The following is a 20,341-nucleotide window of genomic DNA, read 5'->3' on the forward strand; positions in this document are numbered from 1 at the left end:
GGGGGGATGTAGTGTAGAGCTATCTCCAGGTATATTTGATAGTTTGTTGGTGTGTGTGTGTTTATGTGTGAGCTCTGTTGTTCTGGGACTAAATCTATCTTTGCCAGTGTTTAGGTGTGTGTTTATGTATGAGTTGAAAAGAAAACACAGTGTGAATGCAGAGTGTGCATTTAACCATGGGTTCTTATATACTAGGCCGTTAAATTCAGCTTGTCACATTTTACCTTTCATTGCCTGTGGGCAGCAATGAAATCAGTAGCTGTGTTTCCACTATCAGGTCAGTGCGAGCTAGGGCTATCTTTGGGCCGACAGGTGCCAATGGCCTTGGGCCTTAAGCCATGATAACAAAAACATTTGCATTTCTGCTATAGGATAGATAGCCCTGCAGTATTGCCCTTAAACCCATAACATGCTGCCTCCGTGTAAGCGTCCTAGGTAACCTAGCCTATGTTTAAAGCATGCTATTAGTTCCTTGCAATAAATTAGCTTTTCATTTGATGGTAATTAAACATCCATACATATGTGTTAATATTATATATCGTATTGAAATATGTTGAGATTTTATCTGCGATGTATCATGATCATTGATTTGTTGCACGGGGGAAATTCACTTCTTTAAGTTGTAACAGACTTCGGTTTTAATTGATAAGCACCCTGGTAGTTGTGTAACTCGAAATATCTTGGCCTTTATGCCCATTAACAGAGTCAGAACGGACACCTATCAAAAGTATTACAATCTTGTTGGTTGTTCTTCCCTACTTGAACTACCATTACACATTTTTTGTAGGCCAAATGTTAAACAGAGCCCTGATTTTGTGTGCAGACCACCTCCATCTATTCTTTATTTTATTATATCTTAAGGTTATTTGATAGCGTGTAGGTTATTTGATAGTGACTAGTTATTTTGATTTGCTGCTGAACCTCTTTTACATGACTCCGCTAACCCCTCCTTTCACCTTGACACTGCCTCAAGCACCAGTGAGCCCTGTTTGCCCCCAAGGGTGGGCCAAAAGCCCCTGGCTGCTAGCCCTGAGGAAGCCCGGAGGAGGCACGATCAAACCCTGGAAGTGACAGTGGAAATGCAACTGGCCTTGACATGCACTAGCTCGCCTCCACTTAGCCCTATAGTGGAAAACATAGCTAATGCAAGCTTGTGAGACTGAGGAGACAAAGCAGAATAAATGGAGAGTTTGTTTGATTTAAGATAAAGAGTCAAATCTGAGGAGGTAGCTTCATTAATGAAAACCACACAACCAGGCACAGTGATTTTGCAAAGTTTGCTTCCTTATGTGTAAAGGTTGTGAGGGCACAATGAAGGTTTCATGTACTGTATCTGTAGATAGGTTTTTAAACAACATTTAGACGACATATGAACATGACGTTAGCCTCCTGTGAATCCCCTGGGTTAGAATATACTTGTGCACAGTGTGTGCTGACGCCTGAGCCCATGGAACATTTGGCAAGTTCGGGGCAGTATTGCTTTAAATAGCCAGCAGAGACACTAAGGAGCAATATTTGGAATAGGAAATATATCTGATATTTGACAACGGCAAATAACCTTTGAGTGTATAATATAATTGTAGAAGTTGGATTGTATAAAGACAGCGTTTCTCTCATCAGTGTTACCCAGAAAGTTGTCCCATGTGTCATCAGCCAAACAAATAGTTTAGACCCAGCATTACAAAGTCATTTGGGTTGCTCTCAAGGCACAGTCAAAGTCACTGTGTCCTAAATCCTGAAATACCGTTATGGCACAAGGAGAAAGATGTAGTAATTCTCTGAGCTTAGCCTTCACTCTCATGTGGACTCTGGGGGGGTCGGTTTTTTGATTTCAGTGCTTTACTAGTATCAGCAAGCATCCCCCTTATTCCTGCATTAGTGTAGCACACTACTGTGCAGTGTGTAGTATACGGAGTGTAATATGTTAACTTGCTCTAGGGGTGCATAATAAAATATGACCTACTGAAATGAATGATGTAAAATAGCATGTCTGTGTCGTATGCTCTACAGTGTTTTCCTTAACTCTTTCCTTTCAGGCCATTTGATATCTTTATATTGATTGCTATTTTTGCCAACTGTATGGCCTTAGCTGTGTACATCCCCTTCCCTTTAGATGACTCCAACTCAACAAACCATGACCTAGTGAGTACATTTAATTAACCTTTCACCTATCACTATGTTGGGGTCTAACTCATATCGACTACCGTTAACCCTTCTCACATTAGTAAGGATGTTTGCATCTGGATTTTTTCCCCTTGCGGGTCAGAAGGGGTAGCGTGTTAAGAAGCTGGACTGCTGATTTAATTGGCTTTCTGAAACCATTCCAACTGCGATACATAGTTATATAGTTTCTGCATGGTTGGTTTGACTGAATATCTAAATATTTGGCCACTGCCATGTTTTCTACAGTATTACTAGTCAAATGTAGCGTAAAGACACCACTCTAATTGAGTTTGTGTTGGTGGGGACATTCTTTATGGTTTGATGAATATCAGGCTAGTGATGAGCTGCTGCTGGCAGAAGACCTGTATGTTTGCTTGGAGTGTTTCTGTTAGTTTTTTACATGTCCCAAAAAGAACTGTGTTATACTGCTGTACATATCTCTGCGTTATTTAGTCCCTTGTGCCAGTAATGTCTGGAGAGGATACTGTGAACGTTGAAACTTTTTGAATATTTGCTAGTTGGATCTGTAATCTTTTGACACTTCAACTTTGGTGCTTGGAAAGATCTCTGTGAGTGAAATCTATTTTGGGAAATTATGTTACTGCTTCTGTGGCACTTAGCATTGCCGCTGTTATGCATTGTTGGTGATGTAGGGTCTTATTCACCGCTCTGCTGTTCAGAGTGAGCCTGTATCCCTATGTAGCGAGATGTGACAGCTGCTCAGAATAAGGGAGAAATGATAGAAGAAGTGCTTAATGGTTTGTGAGATGAATACATCCTCAAGAACTCTGATTGCATGCTCGCTCTATTGAGTTCTGTTCTGTCCAGGTGTCTTGAGATCGAGCCGACAAAATAGACCATTTTCACACTTCTAAAGGGTCACTTGGTTATCATAGCTCAGGGTTTAGATTGGTTCTGGGATTTAATTGTCAAATTGAGCACTTACAGTTATACCATTCAGTGAAGCTATAATGATACACTGAACAGGCATAGGGAACTGGTAGTTGATTGGACACTAAAAAGGTCACAGGAGCAGAGAGATATTAAATCAGCGTCTACTGATTTGAATGCAAAATTAAATACACCACTGTCCAAGACTGAAGGTAAAATGTACAGTATTCCCATTTTAAGCAAAATCACAAGTAAATGGTCTCCTGATTAGGAAAACGTACACTGTTTTTACAGTTTGTATTTGCTGGGTGAAATGCATAATGCCTTTGAGGAATGAGGACTGAGGCAAGTGTGTCAAGTTGCTACAGCATTGAACAAATGAAACTCATTGCTTCTGTTTGGAACATGCATGTAGAGAGAGTGAGGGCAGCAAAGCTCCTGCAGAGGGTTCAGGGCTCCACAGCTGTGAAAACCTGAGGTGCTCCCGGCAGCATGAAAGCTCATAGAGCCAGACAGGGGTGCTGCTAGGAGTTGAAAACATTCAAGGCTTAGCCAAGACCTGTAGACCTGTAAAAAGACAGCCCATGGCATGCAGAGCCCATCTTCTGTCTGACATTACCCAATCCATTATACCCGACTTCTTGTCTACATGAAAACACTTTATGCAAGGTCACACTGACATTGGACAATGACATCGCGTAGGTTACCCATAAACTCATGTTAATAATGGAGAAAGCATTCAGAAAATCCCGTTTCATGTGAAAATCATATTTGAATATCAGAAAACACAATGTCAAGCTTTGTTGGGTAAACTGAGGATTATAGAGTGCTGTCTGAACTGGAAGACATAAAAGTTGAGTCTAAACGGTTCTCCTTATTTCCCTTTACCTTACTCTTGCCCAAATGGTCAGCCTTCAAGTTTTGCGTTAGTGTATTAGTCACTTACCACCGGATGCTAACAATGACAAACCCTGTAACCAGTGCTCTTTCTCAGTCTCTCTCTCTCTCTCTCTCTCTGTCTCTCTGTCATGCTCACACAAACTGCGCGTGGGTCAAGTTGTGTGAAGTAGATCTGCTGTTTGAATGACACACAGAGGACCCAAAACATACCTGCATATTTGATCAATGCAATCATATAATTTTCAAGGGTTTTAATAGATGGTCGGAATGACAGATTAATAAATCCAAATACTGAGGTCTAACGACGGCCATGGAGCCAGATGTTAATGATGTTACTGTTTGAATTGGACAGGTGTTCATCTGTATCTTATGACAAAGGACGGTTCTCTAGGTGTTGGTGAAGCTGCACAGGGTGGGCTAGGGAACAGATGTTGGCCCCCATGGTTTAAGTTTACTATGTGTATATTAATATAGATATTTCATATATGTGTGCTTTACTATATTTCAAAGATTTCTTTATTCAGACAGATTTTTGTATCATATCAGGTGCTAGGATTTTATATTTTATCAATCATAATGATGAATGTAATTAGGTAGTGAGAGAGTTTAAGTGTGCACTGAATCTAGTGGTTGGCTGCAAGGATGTCGAGATCAGTATGATCAGTATCAGTCTGATGAAGTATGAGCAGCCTAAACGTTTTACTGAATAATACAAATGTTGGCAATATCTTCACATCTTCGTGTTACAGACCTTTAAAATTCACACTAGATTAGAATTCTACTGTGGTTCCAGTAATGGTGGAGCTCCCTGTACCCTCACACAGTGCATGCAGGACTGTATGATACTGAGCATTGGCTGCCATTTGAGTGCTCCTCTTTAATAGGGTCTCAGTCAGAAACTCTCCTGTGACTGTTATGTGTGCAATGCCCAGGAGACCACACTGCAGTGTCCTGGGGAATAGACTTCATCAGTAGTGGGTATTTGAAAATGTTTTGTTTGGTAAGCTTCTTCCAAGGGCATAGTGACTTTCCTCTCTCTTCTCTCTCTTTGCCTCTTTCTCTTTCAGTCTGTGCCTGTCTCACTCCTTTACTCCCTGTCCTTCTACACAGGCATGCACAAACATGTGTCATTGTGTTGAAAAGACCAACACAATATCTTATATGAAGAGACATAATGGAGAGAAAGAAAATGAAAGAGCGATAGAGTGAGAAGGGTGAAAATACATCGACAGCAGGAGAGGAGATGGACAGAAAGAATGAAAAGAGGGCAAAAGAGAGAAAGAGAGAGAGCAGCTGAGTAGTGCACAGCACTGAGAGGAAGATCAAGAAATAAGGACAGAGGCAGAGAAAACAAAAGGCTCTAACGGGTCTTCTGTCTTGTGGCATAAGTCTGGACTGGGCAGGGGGGAAATTTAGTGCTGTGCAGAAGACAGTCACGGAGGCCTCGTTGGCCCTGCTCTTCCCAGCCTCGTTAAGGAGGTTTGTCAGGTGCGTCAGCTTGTTATAAATAGCAAAAGAGTTTTTCCCCCTGAAAAACTGAAAACTGAGACCATTGGTAGAGAGGCCAGTGGTCCCAACCCCTTACAGAAGTACGATGGCAAAGGACAGGATGGGAACTTTAGTCTTCACACACATCAATGTACAAACAAACACATACTCCCACATGTGTGTCCTACTGTATTTAACACAAACATGCTCAGGTGTACCCACACTCAATCCAAACTAGCACATGCAGTGCATGTACCTGCAATTGTACAGAATGCATGATCACTCACACACACATACACAAAGAGAAACAGTGAGAAAGACAGACATACAAAGAAAAAGAGACACAATACTAGATAACACTTGATTTCACAAAAAGCTCCCACTACCTCGCATTGGCGCTGAACTCTCAGACAACTCTTAAGTTGAACAGGCAGGGATGATTCGGAGCTACACACTGCATTCCATGAGAACCATGTTTTAACACACACAGGCCCAGGGAGCGCCAGACCGGATGCCGCTATGAATTATGGAATCAGCTTTTTCAGTGTGGATTTCACCCAGCCTTGTAGCTGCTAAATTTTTCACTCGCCTTGTAACACGCGTTCGCCGGGGTCGCCCACCAGCCACATGACTCTGCCACTGAGGGCAGAAACTGGAAAAAGAGAGAGAGAGAGAGAGGGAGAAATAGAGAGGGTGGCTGTCACTGAAACATCATATGCTGGTGCATATGGCCACACACTGTACATTAATGTTGTCTGTTTCGGTTCTAGGCTGAGTGTTTCTGCACTGGTTAGTCATGCAGGGTGCAGTGTGCTGAGCACTGCAGGAGGCGTCATGTTGCATAGTTGCATAGTTTGTGATTAATAAGGGTGCCTGTGAGCATACAGCAGAAATAGCCTTTTAAGGAAGTGTGTGTATGTGAATGTGTAAAACAGAGAGATGGAGACTTAGTTTTAAAGACTACAAATGTGTTTTCCTGTTTACATTGTTTTTAGAACTTTGACACTGTGCCTTGGTGTATTTCATGTATTGTAAGGTTAAAATAGCATTGGCGCTTCATGAGAGACAGCACTTTCACTATCCTGGCCTGTAGAATAATATAGTGCCATCCCAATAGGCTGAGAAGATCTCTATTAGTCTCACTGGTGGATGGGAGAATCCATTGCATTAAGAGATTTCTTTGATTTTCTCTTGTATGTGGAGGTTTAAGTATTGCTTTAAACACCATGAGGTGAAAGACACACCAAGGTAGTGCTGTGGAGGTTGACTTTAATGCCATTTCAAACTGTTGTGTTTCTACATTTGTCTCTACATGAATGCCATTTAAGGCAGAACACTGCAGGGTATTAAAATGCCCTGCTTGTCAAAACAAGTTATTAAGGTGTGGGTGTGACATTATTATTATTTAATCACCTCTTAATATCAGAAAGAGGAAGACAGTCTTGACATTCAGGAACAGAGCCCCCCCACCAAGCTTCGTTGTCCATGCACCTACTCACCTATACACACAGACACATGAGGGGGGTCAGGATTTGGAGGGTTACCGTCAACCAGTTAGCATCAACTTGACCACTGACATGTTTAAAAATGTCGGTCTCACTTCGGCATAAGCCAATTATACACCACATAACATATGACAACAGGCACTAAGAAATAGTGTTTTATATGTAGATTGGTGTATGTTGAAAAATTCCTGTGATGACAGAGACAAAGTAATTCGGGAACGCGCATAGTTGACTTGCCGCGGCACAACATTATATCTTTGGTTTGCTGGTAAGGTAACTTCACCTTAATTTAAGTATAAGACGTTTTGGATGCCCAATGTGTAATGTGTTATCCTTGCGAAGGCAAGCTAATTAAATCGAACCAACTACAAGAAATCAACTTAAAGATAAAAGCACACACCCTGAGGCTACATGCAGGTTAGTGCAATTAACAGCATAGCACAACAGGATCTGAGCTGTTATAGTACATCATTTCTACTCCAAAACACTGTCCTGGAATCAACGCAATCCCACAGAGAACTGCTGAAGTGCTACTACTTCTGTTTATAGCCCACAAGATGTGTGGGCTGTTGCATAGGTCTTTAACGCACAGTTATTAGAAAAACGAAATCCGAATTCTACGCATTCAAAATCAAGATTTATTTATATTGTACAGAACAGTAGGATGTTGTAGAAATTGTCCACATAGAGATATGCTAAAATGAATTTCTTCATCCACAGTTATAGTCATGTCACATACCTATATATCACTCAACAGAACATAATATAATGATTTTTTTTACTGTTTCCCCTATAGCCTATATATAAGTATGGGCCAAAAGGCATAAGCCTTGATACAAATCCCAGCAGCCAGTCTCTTTTAACGCAAGTCTGAAATAAGTAGTGTTGTCAACTTAGATATGCGACGAGGCTCCGCCCTACACTAAACTTGTGCATGATCTAGCCGGGAACATCCGAATAGACAAAATATACTTTTTAAGTGCTTATTGTCATGTTATGTGGTGCCTAATTGAATTTTTTGTGTAAATGGTGTTGGAAGTGACAACATTTTTAAAGATGGTCAATATGGTACTTTCTGGGCAGAAGTAGCTAGCATAGCATCGGCCAGTGAAATAAATGGGAGTGGTGCCTCGTCACTCTCTCCAGGTCTACATAATATTAATTAATTAATAAACACACATTCCCACACGCACACACACACACACACTCTCTCACTCACACACACACACTACAGGAGTGTTCTTTAAGGTCACCCTTGTCTTGTGATGGTGGGGCCCGAGCGCCCCTGGCTGTGCAACGGCTTTCCAGCCTGACGACCTTTTCACTGCAAATGTGATTCATCCGTCTCAACCTTTACCCAGCAGCCCACAGGACAGGCAGGCAGGTATCAAGGAGCGCTTGCCTGCATCAGTTGTGTTACTGTCCAGTATGATTCAAAAAGGACTGTCATAACAGTGAGCCCAGCCATACTTATCCTAAGTGGGTGGTGGACGGAACGTTATCCTAGCTATGATCTCAAGTCACGCACTGATATTTCTTAGATTGCTGAGGCTTTCTTTGGGGTGAGTTTAGGCTACTGCCAACTTCAGTGTGTGATGTAGCTAACTTACTGATGATAATAAGTCAGATGATGAGAGAGGTTGGTCATGGTCAAGGCTGCTGAACAACCTTTAGTCATAGTGATTTAACTTACTGAATCCCCTGATATGTTTTACATGGATATCTGCATATTCTCAGGAAGCACCTTCTGAACCTATCACTGGGAGCTTAAATCTCCAGTATGATGCCCTGCATGGCTAACAGCCAGCATTTTTGTCTTGCAAACATGAACAACAAACGGTTGGCACTGATAAAAGCTAGCTAGCTTGATAACAGACGTATTTCAGTAAAATATCTCACAATACCCTGCTGTAAAAGCTATTCTTACATTTCAATGGGCTTGCTGGGATAAAATGCTAAAAACCTACTCTACCAATGATACAAAATGACTTTGATTCTGAGTGAAAGGGCTTATTTGAATGGCAGAAAATGATTGTTGATAAAATTTGACGGTGAAGTTCTATGTACCACACAAGAGATGGAGAAGTAAGACTAGAATAAGTGATCATCATTTTTTTTATTCTAACAGCATCTCCTCTTCAATGGTCATCTTTTAAAGAAATGAGCCTTTGATTTATAGCTTTTGGGTCCCTGGGTAGATGTTGCTATACTCAGATTGCAGATTTTCTTCTTCAACATATGACACAGATCTAATATTCTTTCGAACAGTGTGAACATCAGGATGCCAGATGTAAAAACAAAATAGCATGACCTCTGGTTAAAAGGCTCAGGCAGAAAGATATGTGTTAAAAGCTAGTTGAATTGCATTTGTAACCACACCGGCTGTAACTCAGATCAGATTTTGGATGTTCAGACTTGCTCTTCCTCCTAGTTATGAACACCATTGAAGGCATTGTGCCTTCATCCACAGTTTTCTTAGCAGAACAATTATGCACTAGTTTGCTTTTTGAGGAGCTTCTTCCAGTGAGGTTAGGATTTAATGTCCAATTCTAATAGCCTGCATACCAATTTAGTGTTAGTGGCAACAAACATTCTCTCTTAAATGTTGACATGTCCTCGTGTCCATTGTTACTCTGATGTTTTTTTTATGTAGCATTCGGTGGTCATCAAAGCTGCCCTGTGTTCCTTTTGTCATTTTCATGATTCCTACCTTCTTCATCACAAGCTGTTGTCCATTTCTAACAGATAACTCAATAAAACTGAGGAAATGTAACATATCATGCATATCTGGTCCTATGACGCGCGCGCGCGTGTTTTTGTAAGGGCTATGAGTGCCACGAGACTGCCATCTGTGTTGTCTGTGAAGACTGAGTGTGAGGAAATGAGGACTGTCATGTATTTAGGCTGCAGAGAGCGGTATGTCCATGCTACCTGTGCCGAAGAAGGCAAGAAAGAGGTGCTTTCATGGTTAGTAAAGCAGCTAAGCGCAAGTGCAGGCATGGGAGAGGGGCATGTTCAGACAGTCAGTGCTCAGCCGCCTGTGGAGGGAAAGGGGCATGTTCAGGCAGTCAGTGCTCAGTCGCCTGTGGAGGGGAAGGGGCATGTTCAGGCAGTCAGTGCTCAGCCGCCTGTGGAGGGAAAGGGGCATGTTCAGGCTGTCAGTGCTCAGCCGCCTGTGGAGGGAAAGGGGCATGTTCAGGCAGTCAGTGCTCAGCTGCCTGTGGAGGGAAAGGGGTATGTTCAGGCAGTCAGTGCTCAGCTGCCTGTGGAGGGAAAGGGGCATGTTCAGGCAGTCAGTGCTCAGCTGCCTGTGGAGGGAAAGGGGCATGTTCAGGCAGTCAGTGCTCAGCTGCCTGTGGAGGGAGGTACATTCGCTATTCTCCCTGAGGAGGAAGAAAAGGGAAAGGCTTGTTCATACGGTTTTTGCTCAGCGGTCTTGGCAGTTCTGCAAAGAGGGACATGTTGTCTGTGTTTAGAAAGTTCTGGTTGTGTATATGTCAATGCTGGATCTGGATGATGAGAGAGAAAAAACAGCTAATGATTATGGTCAGTGATGGTAGTGTGTGTGACAATGTTGAAATGACCATGGAAGACTGAGAGGAAGTGTGTGTGTGTGCGTGAATGAGTGGTTGTGTCTGGCTCCGGCTGCAGAGTCTGTCGACCCCAGTGGAGATGATGGCACTTGGTGTGTGTTTAATCACTTAGCTAACTGCTCATTTGGGCTGGTTGCTCCCGCTGCTCTTCATCTTCTGTGTGCGTGTGTGTGTGTGTGTGTGTGTGTGTGTGTGTGTGTGTCTGTGTGTGTGTGTGTGTGTGTGTGTGTGTGTGTGTGTCTGTTTGTCTGTGTGTATGTGTGCAGAAACATGTGCATGTGTTTGTTCATGCATTTATGCTTGTTTCACTAGATATGCTAGATTCACTCTGTCTTTTCGACTTTTTCTCTGTCGCTTGTGTGTGTGTGTGTGTGTGTGTGTGTGTGTGTGTGTGTGTGTGTGTGTGTGTGTGTGTGTGTGTGTGTGTGTGTGTGTGTGTGCCTCGGTGCATGTCTGTGTGTGGTTGGTCACAGCCATGAAAGCAGTGAATGAGCTGGTTCGGAGGCTGGAGGCCTTGAGCGTGAAACAGCCTCAGCCCTCCACTCATTAGATCATGACATCAGCTCATTTAAATCAGGTCACTGAAAGCAAAGCCTGCATCCAGGACCTGTGCATTTGTTCGGTACCCCTCTGCATCCCTGCATTCCATCTCTTGAAAAAGCTCGGGATGAGAGGAAACCAGAATACTGCCACATGGTTTGAGGAATGGCACTTTAAAAAAATAAAAAGTCGGGCACGAAATGGTCGGGTCATGATGCTGGTCAGTGGTTGGAGAAGTGTGATTGGTCGGTCCAGAGGGAAGAGTTTCTGCCTGGTGTGGCGGCTTGCTTGCGCTGGCCCGTCCGTGCGCGCTCAGGCATGAAAGACAGAGTGTTTCTGTCATCGTCACGCTGGCCTGCGCTCTCCTCAGGTGATCTCGTGCTCAGGCATTAATAAGTGATTCAGCTCTCAGGCAGTGAGTCACCCTAGATTTTAGCCCTCGCACAAATGTGCTCACACGCACAAGCAGGCACACATGCACTCCCACCCATGTACACATGCACATAAACATGTTCACACTCACATAAATACACCCAAACACCTGCTGTCAGAGACAAACAAACACTCTCATAACCATAATATTGGAAAACAGTCAGACTAACATATCCTCTCACTGACTTTAAAGTCTTGATTTTTCCAACCACAACCCATCCATACAAACACATGGACTTTAAAACGCACACCCCACAACCCACATAAACAGAAATAGATTGTGCACCATGAACTCGGCGGTAAAAAGTGGTAGACTGAGGGAAAGTGTGCATTCTTGAGTCTAAATAGAGAAAAGAATAGGGTGCAAACCAAGTCGCAGGAGTGGGATCTGTTTTCTCACCATCATCAGGATGGTTATAGAGCTAGCACACGCCAGAGGAGCTGTGTGTTCATCAGTCAAGGTCACACTCGGTTTGAGAGAGGGTTGCTCCTGCTGTTCCTGTTTGTGTGTGCTTGTGTGTGCATTCATGTGTGTGTGTGCATCTGTAGGTGTGTGTATGTGTGTGTGTGTGTGTGTGTGTGTAAAAATTATATTTATGTGAATTTTAACATAATTAGCCATCTTTGAGAGTCTTCACATCAAACAGCTATTTGAAAGTCCTCCCAATTAGGGACAGCAGAGACGTCCATAATAGACCCATGATGTTCTGTTGTGTCCAGCAGTCAAACTAGCAACTCTTCTTCTGTTAGAAATACAAGAATAAAATAATTTTGTTTCTACAGGTCTTTCTACAGTTTCTATAATTCGCGTCTCTGAAAGATATATCTCCACCATTGTTGATGAAATAATTCTTTATAGTACTTCCAATAGTGTTTCTGTGTGCCTACTAGGGTCCATTAACTGGGGCTGTGCCTTGAGCTTCTTCACAGTTAACCAAGTACAAGCTCTAAAAAGATCTGTAAGGATAAGCATATGCATAAGGTGGTTGGATCCCCTAAAAAACAACATTGGTCAAATGGCCGAAGGCTCTGCCAAACTGGAGTGAGTGCAGAAATTAACTCTTAATTGATTTCATATTTCATTGTATCTTGGTGGAGTGATTGACTAGGTTTTCTATGAACACAGGGAAAAGTAGGACTATGCATTTTTCTTTTCATTAGGTGTGCAATGTGTCTATATGTGATAATTTTTCTAAAGGAGTGTGTATTCAGAGACTGCAATTTGTGTGTAGTTTTGCCATCCTGCTCTGGCTGCACAATGACCATTCATCCCAGGGTAAAGTGCCTCACATCGAACTCCTTAAATGCTAAATGTGGCAACAACTGGAAATATATGTATATGAAATGTGTATATATGTGTATGAAAAAGCACGGTTTATATTATATTACATATGCCTTTGGCGTCACATGCAGTTGAATGAAAGGGGACTCTAATCCATTTTGCATCCCCACTGATCTACACTCACCAGGATCTGCAGCTCCAGATAGAAGAGTCTGTAGGAGTCTCTTGCCTTTGAGCTCATCATCCAGTCACTCTCCCTCCTGCCTCCTATATGCTGACTGCTGCCCCATGCTGGTGAGGGCCAGAATTGCTCTCTGGTACCTGAGACCTCAGTCAGGCTGGCCACAGTGCTCTGTGGATACGAGGAGGATGCTGTTGTTGCCGGGTTACCGAGCAGTGTGTGTTAAAGTGTGTGTTTGCATTCAGCATGATGAGGAGGTGGGATAGGTGAAAGGGCTGTGGATCCGCAGTCAGTTGAGGAGAGATAGCGAGAGGGAGAAAAAGAAGAAGAGATAAAGAGATACATCTTTTCTTTCCTGTCTTTCTCTTGGTGTTTGTTCTCAGCATCAAGGTCATCGGTGTGCTCTGTTGGATGCTGTTAGCCTCTGAATATATAGTGTATTCATTTATACACAAACATGCATTGTAAGCACACTCAGGCCAGACTGCGCTCACATATTTTTTTCACTATTTATGCCAATGTCTCTCTCTTTAACACACACACACACACAGAGCAAGAGGCTTGAGGCCATCACCGTGTTCAGTCTTCCCTTAACCCTCCAACTCACCCATACTGCTATGACTGATCCATCCAGACAGGACTAGAGAGAGGGAGAGAGACAGAGACAGAGAGAGAGAGAGAGAGAGAGCAAAAGGAGGAGGAGAGAGAAGGGGAAAAATAGCTCTTTTCTATTCAGAGATGCAATAACTCACATGTGAAAATGAATTATGCACTTCATCTAAATCCTTTCCTCTTAATCATTTTCACTCATTAATATTGGATTTCGGGAGCCATGTCTCTGTGTGCTTCATTCTGTGGGCTCAGGGGCTAGTTACTGTGTTTCAAATGAGCTGCAGCTCATATCTTCATCATGACACGATATGGTTTTGTCACAGCATACTGGAGCTAAAATCCATATGTGTGAGTGTGTGTGCATCAGTGTGGCCATTTTAGGGTGTGTTTGTTTCTCCATGTGTGAGTATGTATGAAATGTATTTGTTTGTGTGGGTGCTTGGGAATCGTGAACAAGACATCTTTGTGGGCTTTTGTGAGCCATGTGATCTCAGTCTGACTCATCTCGCAGCCGTTACCCCACTTCTCCAGTGTGTGTTTGTGTGCACGTGTCTTGTGCTCCATCATTCTCACTGTGTCCCTTCCCAAATACACGTTGCCCAGCACTGCATCTCCTCACCCCCTTGTCCACCTGGACCCCCACTTCATTCACTCATTTAGTCTGTCCATCCATCCAGCGCCCTCTCTCAGCGTTTACTTTCCCTGCCATTTGGAGCGCACCCAGGGATGTCCCTCGCGCCCTAATGACTCACCCTAAGCCGCGCATTACTCAGTGGCAGCCATATTGTGCCCTGCTCACAGGAAGTGTCCCGTCTCCCAGCTACTTGGAGCAACTGAGCCACCGTGGCGCCCGTGCATGTGTGACATTGATGTTGACATTGGAGTCATTCAACAGATGCCTTCATTCAAAGCCACTTTCAGCGCGGCTACTGCTTATGACAATTTGTAGCTCTGGGGGGAACAAATGACATAGATTACCCTACAGGGTAATACATTTTTTTTTCTGTGATTCTTTAGCACAGCAGAGGATGTAGTGAAAGAGACTAACTTGTCATGTGTGATGCCACTGTGCGCTTATTTTAAACACAAGGGTTAAGTTGTCCATTTTGTGCTATAGTAAAGATGCTTCATGTGTGGCTGCATGAGAGCAGGAGAGATGGCAAGGATCAGAAAGAGAGAGTGACAGAGCGATCAACAGCAATTAAGATGAGATAAAGAGAGCCAGAGCAATAGAGTGAGAGATAGAGAGATGGGGGAGATGAAGAGCAAGCAAGTGAGAGAACAACAGTAAGAGTGACAGAGAAAGAGAAAGAGACAGATCGAGACAGACAGAGAGAGAGAGAGGGAGGGAGAGCGATAGAGAGAGGCACATGCACTGTAAGTCTTTAGAGCATAACTAAGTGGGGGAGATGAGTCAGAGATATTTTTGGCTTGCCCCACAGGGCTGAGTTTCCTGCTGCACATAGACGCCACTCCACTTCACTCTGCTCTGCGACGTGACGGCGACGAGACGTGACGCAACGCGACGGTCACTACCCTTTCTTCACCGCTCCCAACCGAGCCATAGAGGAGAAGAACTCCCCCATTCACTCCTCGACCTCGTACCCCTTGTGCCCCAGCAGTCTTAGTCTTCCTCATCACCTTGAGCGCTCCAGACTCTGTGTCCACATTTGCCTTTGGATGAAGATATTCGGCCCTTGGTGCTGTTCCCTTTTGAATCTAGAAGCTTCTATTCTAATACTTAATGGCAGCCTCGCTCTTTGTACAGATCCTGTGTGTAAAGAGTTAAATGAGTGTGTCTAATGTTGCCACTGCCCATTAGAACACACTTACAAAACTTAGGAACACATATACACTCATAGACCAAGACACAAACAGGCAGACCGACACATACACACACGCACAAACACACACACACACACACACACACACATACACACACACATACACACACGCACAAACAGACACACACACACACACACACACACACACACACACACACACACACACACACACACACACACACACACATACATACAGAAACCCATGCATGCAACGCACTTTGTTTCCTGCGCCTGGGGCAGGTATATCTCTGCAGTGAGAATCAGACCTCACCCCACATGTGCAGATGCATGTTTGCCATACACTAAACAAGCAGCATATGGATGCCAGAGCTGTTTCTAATCCTCCTGTTCTCCCCATTTGCAACCACTAACCCATTAACTCTTAATTTATTAATTTGTACTCAGTTATCCTTAGTCTTTGTGTGAAAACGTAACGTTCACTAAAGAATTAATGTAGCACTTGCCACAGCACCTGTTGTTCATTTTTGTGTGTAGTTCTAGTCACGTCTGGCTGATTAAATCAGTGAGACATGCCTCTTATGAGCATCCAGCCCACTCATAAGCTTTCACGGTAACACAGCTGAAACCCCATCAGTGCCCCTAACCTCCATACACTTGTCACAGCTCTCCATCCTGCCTCTCCTCTGTCCTTCCATCTCTCCTCTCCTCCCTTTCATCCATCCTCACTATCTCCTCTGTTCCCCATCCCCTCAGCTCTCTTCTCTAACTATCTGTCATCCCCTTTCCTTCTTCATTGATCCCCCTCCATCCTCTCTCACCACGACTGTGTCAATGTCCAATCCTTGACCTGGAGATTCCATGTGGTGGTCTGCCGCTGATCCTCCGTGTAGCCTAGCTGGGCGATGTATTTGTCAGGCCATACTGAGATTCATCCATTCTGTCAGACTGCGGTATGGGTGCGCTCACTGAGGCTCACGCTAATGTGGAGCAGCACTACCTCATTTGTGTGCTTCCAGTTCTGCAACACTGACTCTGACGCTCACTGCCTATTGTTTTGTTATGTAAAGACACGTGCTGACATGATTGCTTTGGCCTGAGCAGTATTTGACTTGCGAGGTTGTCACAGACTGAGAGTGTAAGAGAGTGCTTTTTGTTTGCGGAGGAAGCAGTGTGAGGTCCATTTTGCTGTGCATGGCAGTTCATCCTACCTCCCCCATCACTCTTTGTCTTTCAAATTTGTCCCTTCCTTACGCTCGGCCTTCCACTCTTTTTTCACTCTGCCTCTCTGTCTCTCACATCACTCTCCCTTCTCTGCCCGTCTTGTGGGCACAAACTCCTGCACTCTCTCTCTTTCTATCTCTCTCTCTCCCTCTCTCTCTCCCACCTTTCTCTGTCTCTCTCTCTCTCTGTCTCACTGCACTTCTCTCTTCCCTCCCCTTCTCTCCCTCTCTGTTTCTCGCTCACCCGCGCTGTCTCTCATTCTCTCTCTGTCTGTAGAGAGGCCTGAGCTGTGGGCTTTGCTCAACCTTTTCACAAAGGGCTCAGTCTCCCTCACATGGGGCTAAGTGCTCCACTCGATCGTCAGTAAATTGTTGGCAAAACGAGCCCTGCAGCCAACAAAGCCCTCCCACTGTCTCTGCTCCCATAGAGGAGACGTGGCCCTCCCCACACTGCTTCCCACTACAACCTTCTGTAAGCCTACAGTATGTGTGTGTGTATGTGAGTGTGTGTGTGTATGTGTGTTTGTGTGTGTGTGTGTGTGTGTGTGTGTGTGTGCACCCATGTGCATGTGTGGTGCCATGTATGCTGCATGTAAAGGGTTAAATGAGTGTATATAATGTTATAAATGTGTTTTCAAACGCACATACATGTACATCAAAGGAAAGGAACAAGAAGGAGCCAGCGACACACGCGCACCCTTTTTCTCTCTCTCTAGTACACTCCGTCTTGTATACAGTCACTTTCCTGTATGCAGGCGTGCGTGCATATGCACACTGTGATATGCTTTCACTTTTGCACAGTATCTCTTTTGCCTCTGCAACATAGCCTATAGCCTTAGCTGTGAACAGAAGTACTTATCTACTTTTGACACACAACATTCAATGCACACAACAGTAATGTACATCACACGGTGCATGCTCTCTTCTTACTAGTCTCTCTCTCTCTCTCTCTCTTTCTCACACACATACACATACACACTCGCATACAAAACCTATTTCCCCACTTTCAATACAAGTGTACAATACAAGTGTACAAAGAGTATTCAGAACACAAAAACACACATAAATAACCACTCTTTTTCTCTCTCTCTCTCACACACACACACACACACACACACACACACACACACTTACCCACTTCTGACTCACATCCCCGTAAGTGCGTATACAGAACCCAGCACACATGCTCACATTCAGGCTTTGGCTCACATGCACACAAGCATACAAACCCAATTTTCCCACCTTACAACAGTTAGCATAATACAGCACATTGCAAACACACAGTACTACTCATCACTTGTTTCCAGTGGCCTGAGGTGGCTACGCCTGTACAGTGTGAATCAGACCGCATTGTTGTGCACATACAAACACAATACGGTGCTGAATGCCTTCACTGTCATTATCCATGGCACTTTGCAAACAAAGACGGGCATTCATCAGTCCAACAGACAGGGAAGAGAAAGAAAACAGACAAAGTGAAAATGTTTTGAGTCATGGGGTCTGCTTGCTCATCATCGACAGGAGAGGTCACAGAGAGCTCATGCATGATTTTTACTGATGTCTCGAAGAGCAACACCACAGCATCCCGATGATGTGCAGCTAGTGGCGCCTTCACCACGTCAGCCCTAAACAGCGTGGTCTCTACTTCGAGATCGTCCATGGACACTCATTTCCTTTTCCAGTTTGTCTTCTGGGTACCCCACTTCTCCTAAGCCAGTGTCAGCTCACGGCTTCAGTGGCACTCCCTCTGTTTGTCTGCTTATGAGAGAGGTGCAGTGTTGAACGCTTCCAAGAGAATGAGTGACAGGGTGGCTGACCGAGGTCAGATGCAGGAAGTGCATGCTGGTGAAGGCGGGGTTTAGAAGACGTGTGAATGGCCTGGTAAATGGAGGCGCGAGTGAGTGAACAGGTGAAGGAGTGAGCAAAAGCACGTGGATGGATGACTGAGTAGGGGGTGACGGAGGTGGAAGAAGTATTCAGATCCTTACTTAAGTAATAACTTTGTAAAAATCCTCCATTACGTAAGTAAAGGTCTTGTCCTGCATGAGAAATCCTACTGAGTAAAAGTACATCAATACTAGCAGCAAAATGTAGTTAAAGTATTATAGTAAAATAACTGTTTTGGTCCCTCTGACTGATATATTATTAAATATAACAGTAGTAGATTATTAATACTGAAGCTGGGTGTAAACAGTGTGTTACTGTTGCTAATGTAGCTGATGGAGGGGCTTTATATACAGGGACAGCAGATCAATCTGAGGGGGTCTTGAGATGATTCATGGGAGAGGAAAGAAGAAAAAGAGACAAAGATCTGTTTTCAGTTTTTGGACTTTTTCTCTAATCTTTGATAGTTGGTAAGATATTGGATTGTTTGCACTTTGATTGAAATGTGAGAAGTTTAGAGGGAATAATCACTATTTGGTGGGCTGTTAACAACTCATTTGAAGAGTGAGCCCGACTACACGCTGCTTTTTGTAAGACGTCAGAAACCAGAAAGGTTACAAATATGCAATGTATTGTATTTAAAAAGCTTGTTATATTATCACATCAGTCCAAACTTCAGCATAAAAGTAACTAGTAACTAAATCTATACATAAATAAACGTAGTGGAGTTCAAAGTACAATATTACCCTCTGAAATATAGTGGAGTGGAAGTATAAAGTAGCATGAAATGGAAATACTTGAGATACTTGAGTAAATGTTCTAAGTTACTTTCCACCACTGGGGGACTCTTGACAGGCAGGTGAGGTGAGCTGTGCTAAGGGTTCTGTGTTTGCTTAAGTTGCTGGGCAACCGGGCACCATTCATGTTTAATGGGCATGAGCCTCTTTATTTGAGGCTTACACATGCCCAAGCACACACAACATACACACACTCTCTCTCTCTCTCTCTCTCTCTCTCTCTCTCTCTCTCTCTCTCTCTCTCTCTCTACTCACACACACACACACACACTCATCTTACAGCTCTCATATGGCACTCAGACGCAGAGAGTTGTTCAGAGCACACACAGACGCTTGTGGTAGCTTCTAGAAAAACACCTGCTGCAACCAACAGCTGTCCTCCTGATGGTCTGTCTGTCTGTGCCTGCCTCCCGTGTGTGTGTGTGTGTGCTTGTGTGTGTGTGTGTGTGTGTGTGTGTGTGTGTGTGAGAGAGAGAGCAACTCAGAGCATCTGTACATGTGTTTCTGTGTGTTTGCCTTGAACGAGTTCCATATGTTTTGTCTGTGGGTTTGTGTAGCCTTAGTTTGACCTCTGGTGAGTATAATTCCTGTTCCTGGGAAACTAAAACAAAGGCATCTCTGATACCACTTCTCTTTTCTAGTTGACCGATCATGTTGTTTCAATAGCACTGAGTCTATTGAGCTGAACTAAACTCATCATACTAGATACTGCACTGGCGTTTTTAAGAGAGCGTGTGTTAGACAAATGTACCAGTTGTAACCCATTACGTAACACATTATGTGATAAATATTGTGGCTGCACTCACACATTGGATCTATCATGCTTTTGCCTGTGGGGTATGTTTATTGCTCCTCCACTGCTGGTGTTGTTCCTGAACACACAAAATACAATTGTACGCTAACTGAGATGACCTTAAGGTCCTAAGTTCAGACTGCAGAGGGGATATTAGTAATGAAACAATGAAACAATTAGTATAGTCACAAATTCATTGAAAGGTTAACAAAGGACCATGTAGGTACAGTCTAAAATGAATTTAGTGAAGCAAAT

At 43.7% G+C, this 20,341-nt stretch overlaps 1 protein-coding gene across 1 annotated transcript in view; it reads left to right on the forward strand.

Annotated features, from left to right (window-relative positions):
* Positions 1-2,064: 2,064 nt before the first annotated feature.
* The window catches only part of cacna1da (calcium channel, voltage-dependent, L type, alpha 1D subunit, a), a gene marked incomplete at its 3' end in the record, with an annotated part of 70,053 nt that continues 51,776 nt past the window's right edge, over positions 2,065-20,341 (forward strand). Inside the window, exon 1 of the mRNA XM_080846590.1 lies at positions 2,065-2,142. Coding sequence (XP_080702716.1) covers positions 2,080-2,142 — 63 coding nt within the window. The 5' untranslated portion in view covers positions 2,065-2,079. The remainder of the gene's footprint in view (positions 2,143-20,341) is intronic.

Source organism: Sprattus sprattus (assembly GCF_963457725.1).
Source record: "Sprattus sprattus genome assembly, chromosome: 10".
NCBI classification, from domain to species: domain Eukaryota; kingdom Metazoa; phylum Chordata; class Actinopteri; order Clupeiformes; family Clupeidae; genus Sprattus; species Sprattus sprattus.